General features: G+C 40.4%; 1 protein-coding gene across 1 annotated transcript; it reads right to left on the reverse strand.

The window, feature by feature from the left end:
* Positions 1–530: 530 nt before the first annotated feature.
* Positions 531–3,610, reverse strand: LOC109299344. The gene is made up of 2 exons (XM_019519936.1): positions 3,265–3,610; positions 531–2,698 (listed from the first exon to the last, which is right to left on the reverse strand). Exon 2 carries the CDS (start codon positions 2,671–2,673, stop codon positions 1,861–1,863), a length of 813 nt encoding a protein of 270 aa, XP_019375481.1. The 5' UTR covers positions 2,674–2,698; positions 3,265–3,610; the 3' UTR covers positions 531–1,860.
* Between the last annotated feature and the right edge of the window lie 4,393 nt (positions 3,611–8,003).

Genomic DNA, 8,003 nt, shown 5'->3' on the forward strand with positions numbered 1-8,003 from the left:
TCTTGTCCTGCACTCTCCACTCTGCTGCCTTGGAAACCAGGAACCTAAATTAAACTAAATTAAATTAAGTCTGGCTAAGGCTTCATCAAGGCCCTGTGTACTACCAAAGCTCTAAAATAAGGCTGTGTAGGATGTCTCTGCAAACACCTACTGGATGCCAAGGAAGTTTCCTCAACAGCTTTGCATAGGATGATGTGTAAAGAGGTTATACGAATAGCTACAATTAAGCGGATCCAGAGGGCTAGAAACCTTTGCTTTAAAGCAGTAGCCGTAGTTATTCTAGTCTAAAAGCTGGAATAACAATTATGGCTGGTCTGTACTGTGTTTCCATAGCCTGCTTACAGACAGATTCTTCCATTCAAAAATCTTTTCAGAGAGTGGACTTAAGGGTTCATCCTTTCTGTTTCTTCCATAGCAAATCAGGGTTGACCTCTTGTGTGAATAAGTTTTATATATATATAAATCCTTGGAGAGAGATATATATATATAAAAAAGGATATATATATATCCTTGTTCAGAGATATCCCTGAACAAGGCCTTGAGGAGTTTCCCATGTGTGTCAGTAGCCCACGAGGATAATGATATGCCCTTTACGAATAGTGTCCCCTCTCTGTGCAGAAAATTTGAGGGTGCTCCTATGAAAACATTTACCAGCATTACCAGGAATGCAAGAGATGGGAGAAGGTGGTATGATTAGGAAGCCCTATCTGGAGGAAATAATTTATTGTAGAGATCTATTTTAGACACTAAGCAAGGAAGTGTCATGATTTCTACCATTTTTCTTTCATCATTTCAGCTTCAAACTCATCAAGAGCAAGCCTATCTACTCAATTTTCTAATGGAAGTGCAGTAACAAAGGATTCATTTTGCTTATTTTTAAAACAAAGTCATGTGTTTATTTCCTTCTCCCTGAATTTGTTTGTAGAATTCAGATTTCCTGCAACGATCTCAGACTCACAGTCTGAAAAAAGTTCCCTATGGTTTTCTTTGCATCTGAAGCACTTGGAGAAAAAACACTGTCACAAACTCCCTATTAGTGACAGTTAGAATTAAGGCACAAAATATGTTCAATTTGCAGCAGCTAGTTTCACTAGAAGCTAACAGAGGAGTCATAACTTTATGCAAGTAAGAACATAAGAGAACATAAGTAGTGCCATACCAGGTCATAAAAATGGTCCATCTAGCTTAGTATCCTGTCTCCAGCAGTAGCAGGAGTGGATGCTTTAGAGGGAGAGCATTGCACTGGGTATATCTGGAGTGATCTATCCATTCCCTCTTCATTACCCTCCCTGGCGTTGATCACCACTGGTTTAAGAAATACCACAAGCTATAACTATAAGTGTTCTGAATTTCAAACACAATGCTTTTGTTTTATGTAAATACGCACGATACCTTTCAAGAATATGGACATTCTGAAGATAAACTAACAAGAGTTCGATTAAAACTGTGAGAAATATTATTGAAAGTACATGGAAAAATTTCTGCATTGCACAATCTGTGGACAACATCCATAGAATCTGATTCTTTTTTAAGACCAGGTTTGAAAGATCTTTGGAAGCTTAGGTTCTTACTTCTTGAGAACTGTAAGTCCTAGGCATTCCTAGAAATGTCCGTGTTTGGAGCCGTGGATTTTGGAGTTTGCAGGCACAGAGTAAACTTCCTGAATTTTTATAAAGAATAATACTATTTAATGTTGTTCCAAATTCATTTCAGAAGTCAACGTTCAAACATTATTTTGTCTCCTTCACTAGTAGCACAGCCTTGGCCTCATCTGTGCAAATTATAATACCATCCATGTCCACTAATTTGCTGTTAGCTTTGGTGATATAACATAGCTTATCTCTGCATGCAGCAACAAGATTATGGTGAGGGTGAGGGTGAGGTTGAGCGAATGTGTTTCAACACTTCTTTTTTGGTATTTATTACCATACCATAACATTCCTGCAGCCTGGCTTGCTGCTGCTCGAGCTGCTTATGCAAACTTCTAATGGAGCGCAGCAGCAGAAGCCTCCGATACATAGCTAGCTGAAGTTGGTATCTCTCCTTTTCTTCCTGCTTTTGTTTTTCAATGGTCTCTGTTACTTTCATAGTTTTCATCCAAATAGTCTGACTCAGGCTACAGGGGGTCCAAACTTTCAATGGACCTTCCAAAGTTAGCTCTGTTTTGGAGTTCCATGTGCGACAGCAGCTGAACCCACTTACTAGCAGTGAAGCAAGATTTTGGGGGAGAGCAGACTCTTTAGCAGCACCTGAAAGCTGTGACTCTTCAGATTTCTGATTGGAGTTCCAGAGAAGGCTTTCTGAACAGGGAGAAGAGGTGTCTACTGGCATCAGCTTACAAATCGCCACAGGATAAGATGAGGCAGCTAATGGCATATTTGCATCTGTTGAATGATACTCTGTGAACCCAGGGGCTATGTTTTGTACCTTGTTATGAGCAATGAATTGGTGTCCAATGAGGGTTTTTTCACATGCTATGGCCTTGCTAGATAGAACAGACAATCTTGCTGGCACTATTGACCTTTCCTTCTCTTCATTAGAGCTACCTTGCAAAGGCTCTGTAGAGCAGCAGTCAGCTGTGGTTAGGGCGTGACAAGTCTGAAACGAATCTTCACCATCATTAATTTGTGTCTCCTCTTCATCTCCGGACATCAAACCTACCTCCTCAGCCATTTGCTGTATGAACTACAGAACGAGTCTGTGAACAAAGTGGAAGCAAGAGGATTTCATTTCCACAAAAAAACTAATGCCCAGTGACATTTGAAGAAAGAATATCTCTTTATGTTTAAGCAATGAAACTATTACTTTTCTAATAAAGCACAACCTCTGGGTCACTTCAGGCCATTTCTCATGATTTGCATTAGATGTTCTTTGAGACACAACATTAATCCAATAATAATTAAAATGATATACTGTACTATTAACATTCTCAAATCTTTAAAGCAAAGTGATCTATGCCTGCAGCACTGCCTGTGCTGACTAATTAAACAGAATACAGTTGTAAATGGCTATTGTAAGCACTTCCCCCTTTTAAAAATATAGCTTAGGAAAGTGTAGTTTATAGTGATAGGAGAGTTATCAGTACTGATCAGATTTAAACAGAGGCCAGTGTACCATAAAGAGCAGGTTTTATTTACATATCCCCCCCACCCCCAGTGAATTCTATCTCCTAACACTTTGCTTATGGTGTTGTTTCTTTTCCCTATTAATTCTCTTCAGTACAGCTATATGCCAGGTACTCATACAAAGGAAAAGAACACTTACCGAGACTGGTAGGGGAAAAAGACTTACAGTGCTCTATGCCTGGGCATCATGTTTTCTCGTATATGAGTCAGCACAATCTGGAACAGGAACTCATCCCAATGCAGAAGCAGCAACAGCAGCAGCAGCAACATTAGCCTGTTCCACCCAGCAACAACAGATCCTTGTAAGTGAGCTCCAATAGCCACAGGAGTAGAGCTGTTTTCCTTTAAGGATATTGTGCTCTTAATACCCCTGTTGAACTGTGTGCATGGATTTGAGCATCCAGCTAAAAAAATCAGTCACTTCAAACACCCTTCCTTTTCACTCTTCCTCCTCAGTAATTTTCTGATTCTAACATGAATCTGGAAGTCTGCACCTGCAAGTCTCTGTGTGAGAGCTAGCAGTGTATACCTAGCTCAGCACAAAAGAGGGTGAGGCATTCTGGACTCCTGTACATACATATCATTTCCGTTTCAAGAATATAAACAGCAATTAACTTTTAGGAACTAAGTCTAAAAACAAAACCAAGGGAAAATGTCAAGTCGGTGAGCATCCCTGAAAATCAGGTGTGGATGCTTAACACAAACAAAAGCAGACTCTCCCTACGCCTAAAGAAGGGTGTTTGTACCCAAAAGCTTGCAAAGAACAATTTTTCCAACCAGGTAGTTTGTCTAATAAAGGATACCACATTTACAAAGGTCTGCCGTTTGGGTCCAAGGTCTTTGACTTTTGGCACCTGAGTTTGAAAATGCTGGCCCTAATGTTTAAGAGGAAGATTAGCGGGCTGTACTTAACCAGACCACATCATGTAGTATATCTCCCTTTGTTGGTTTGATTGCATGAGAACCACCTTTTTTTCCAATTTATAAAGCAATGAGCCAATTCATCCTTTCACACAATTGCATTTATTTCAGTGAGTTTACATAAGGGATGAATCTACCTCATGCCTTCTTTAACTACATGCTGCCATCTTCATTATGGTAATAAGAATAAAATAAAAGACCAACCTCAGTTACCTCTAGACCTCAAAGTAAACATTTTTAGACTTGAAAAAAAAACTGTAGTTGGATCCTATCTCTATGTCTCCACATTGTCTGTAATTTCAACTATACATATCTTCAGAATATCCATATTCTTGAAAAGTATCATACATATTTTGTTATGCAGATAGTATAGTTTTGTGGTTGCTCTGTTAAGCAGGATACAGCCAAACCTTGAACAGCGAACTCCAAGTAACAAATTCAGATATTTACCCAAAGGTCTGACTTGAGCACAATTTTTCCTGTGCAGACACTATTATGCTCTGAAGTTGTAAAATAACGAAATGTGTTTATGTGCCGGATCCTCATCTCATGTAAATATATGCAGCTATAGTGATTTCAATGAAACTTCACCAGTTTACAATGGCTGATAATTTAGCATATAAATCCTAGTGGGAAAAAGATACAGAGTTTTTAAACAATGCTGGAGAAATATTTAAGTGGGTAAAATAATAAACCCTGCAACAGTGATTCTGAACCAGAGTGCCATAGCTCCCTGGGGTGCCCTGACATCTTTTCAAGGGTGCTGGGGGGGGCCACACAATGTTAGTACTTTTAGGTTTACGAACATAATTCATAGATTTCATAGATTTCATAGACATTCGGGTTGGAAGGGACCCCAGGGAATCAAGTCCAGCCTCCCGCCCCAGGGGCAGGAAGTCAGCAAGGATCATAGGATCCCAGCAAGATAAGCATCCAAATATGTTTTGAAGGCATTCAAAGTGGGTGCCTGAACCACCTCCGGCAGCAGTCTATTCCAAAACTTGGGGGCTTGGACAGTGAAGTAGTTCTTTCTTATGTCCAGCCTGAACCGGTCACAGTGGAGTTTGTGACCGTTCAATCTTGTCCTCCCTTGGGGCGCTCTGGTGAACAGTTGTTCCCCCAGATCCTGATGAGCACCCTGATAAGCTTATAGGTGGCCACCAGATCACCCCTGAGCCTGTGTTTTTCCAGGCTGAATAGCTCCATAGATCTCAGCCTATCATCATAAGGTTTGTTTTCCTGACCTCTGATCATGCACGTGGCTCTCCTCTGCACCCTCTCAAGCTTCTCCACATCCTTTTTGAATTGCAGAGCCCAGAACTGGATGCAATACTCCAGCTGCGGCCTCACCGAGGCTGAGTATAATGGGAGAATGATGTCCCAGGATTTGCTTGAGAAGCATCTATGGATGCAAGCCAGCTTTTTGGTTGCTTTACTAGCCGCAGTGTCGCATTGCAGGCTCATGTTCCTGTTGTGGTCAACCATGACCCCCAAGTTCCTTTCATCTGTAGTGCTAGCCAGCGTAGCACTACCAAGCCTATAAGCATGGTGCAGGTTTTTCCTCCCAAGGTGGAGAACCTTGCATTTTTTGGTGTTAAACACTATCAGGTTCTTGTCCGCCCATTTCATGAGCTTGTCAAGATCTGCCTGGATCACCCTCCTGTCCTCAGGTGTGGATGCTTTACCCCAGAGTTTGGTGTCATCGGTGAACTTGGCCAGTCCACTTCTGACACCAATGTCCACATCACTGATGAAGATGTTAAACAGTATAGGCCCTAGAACAAAGCCTTGTGGGACTCCACTGGTCACAGCGCACCAAGAAGATTGACTCCCGTCGACCAACACCCTCTGGGTCCTACTGCAGAGCCAGTTCCCCAGGCAGCGGACTGTGGTGACATCAAGGCCGCAGTTAGCCAGTTTAATCAAGAGGTGATCGTGGGATACCAGATCAAAGGCTTTTTTAAAGTCAAGGTATACAATGTCAATCTCTTCCCCTATTCACAACATAAACTCAGAGATTTCAAATAGAAATCCATAGTTGTGATCTTTCTGAGTTCTTTGCAACAGAAAAACTGCTCTATTCTTTTTCTGTAGGCAAAAAAGAGTGGCATTTTCTAAGGGCTGCTTCAAGTCTATCCAGGGATGCCCCAAGTCTAAAAAGGTTAAGAACCACTGCCCTAAAAGCTTAAATCCAAGTGACTCCTATTCATCTGGATCCTCAGTTACCAAAATGACTGCAATGGAAAGCTGTAGCATTCAGATAATAGGGATTTTATTGTATGACACAAAAAATGTTACAGTTTAGTTTTATTTATTATTTTACCTTTTGGCTGCTCTCAAACACCTCTGCAGGGCATGATTTTCAGCTACATGTGGATAGATATATGTAGATGGGTTAGTAGGTTTCAAGTATCAAATATTTTCAGATTGTCGTGTCAATATTTTTCTGTCATTTATAATGTCCTGTGCACCTTTTCTGCCTTTGTAAAGACTTGCTGGAAAATAACTACAATTGCTGTGCAGACAAAAATTGCCTCCTCTGGAGCTTTGCTTTGTGGGCAAAATTTTGCAGATAAGTTTGCTGTTTTGGAGGTGGTGTACAATGGAAAACCTATTTCACATACATAAAAAATACTTTTCGTGAAAAATAGTATAATGATTTTTTTTATACATACATACATATACGTGTGTGTATGTGTGTGTGACAGCATAAAATGAGTGACAGCTGATAAATCAGCCAACCTAGACTGCTCCAATAAAAACCCAAACTCATTGACCAAGATGGCTTTTCATAGAACATTATAATGACTTCAGTTGTAATCCATGAAGCTTAATTGCAAAAATATTCAGTCCACTGGATTTATAGACTCAGCACATTACATAAATACAGATAGAAATGCATATTTTTTACTGCTGAAACACTAGTGACATCTGTAGCAAAGGTTGCATACATATTCCTGTTATCATCCCATTTTAGTTTTTCACAACCTTCTAAAATTTTACCTTACAATATCAGACCGAAATATTTTATATATGGCCTCTGCCTAAAGGTGATTTTCCCTTCAAATTTTTTAACCAAAAATATTTAACTATTTGTGAGAATAAAAGGAAGGAAAATAGATATTCCCTTAATTATAAAATAAACCTGTGACCTTTTTTACAAAAAATTTTTTGAAGAACATTAGTTCTATAATGATCAGGAGTGAATGTGTCAGGAAATACCTTGAACAAGGAATAAGATTTATACTTTAAGTGTTCTGATAAACAATGCTTCTGAATTACACTCAGCACTTCCAGGTAGGGTACGGTTCTTAGAGTATTAGACATATTTGCCTAAGGCTTTGCTACCTTCTCACTGTACTGGCCAATGCAGAATTTGGTGGTATGAGAGCTATAGAAAGTCTGGTACATAATGTTGTCATTTATTAGAGTTCAAAAGTTCAAGATCTTAAGGAAAAGAAGGGAAGAGAGCAACAAAATAAAGACAATGAACTTCAGAAAAGCAGACTTAATAGACTCCAGAAACTGGTCAGTAAGAGCCCCTGTACGGCAACTCTAAGGGGAAAAGGGTTCCAGGAAAACTAACTGTAGTTAAAGAAGGCCATATCAAGGGTGCAAGAATAAATAATCCCAATGGGTTTGTCTACACATGCAATTCATTCTATATGGGTTTACTGTGCAGAAATTTACTGCACAGTAAACCTGCCCTGGGCAAATATCTACATGTGCAGCCATTGGGGAGTAGATTTCCTCCTCATGGCACTAGACTGCTCCAGGCTTCTTCTGGTGCTAAACTGCCCCTGTGCAGCAGCCAGGGGGACCTGGAGGCTTTGGCCACAGCTGTCTGGGGCCAGAGGAACTTTTTAAAACCCCCTGCCCACCTGCATTTTTGGCCTAAAGCAACCTGCAGCATGCTGACACTATTGCCAGAGCCTGCGTCCACCGTGTAATGGCTGC

Source organism: Gavialis gangeticus, unplaced genomic scaffold (assembly GCF_001723915.1).
Source record: "Gavialis gangeticus isolate Ggan-Ray unplaced genomic scaffold, GavGan_comp1, whole genome shotgun sequence".
In the NCBI taxonomy this organism is placed as follows: Eukaryota; Metazoa; Chordata; order Crocodylia; family Gavialidae; genus Gavialis; species Gavialis gangeticus.

Excerpts from the sequence above, each read along its gene's own strand:
- LOC109299344 (XM_019519936.1), bottom strand. The coding sequence starts at position 2,673 with ATGGCTGAGGAGGTAGGTTTGATGTCCGGAGATGAAGAGGAGACACAA.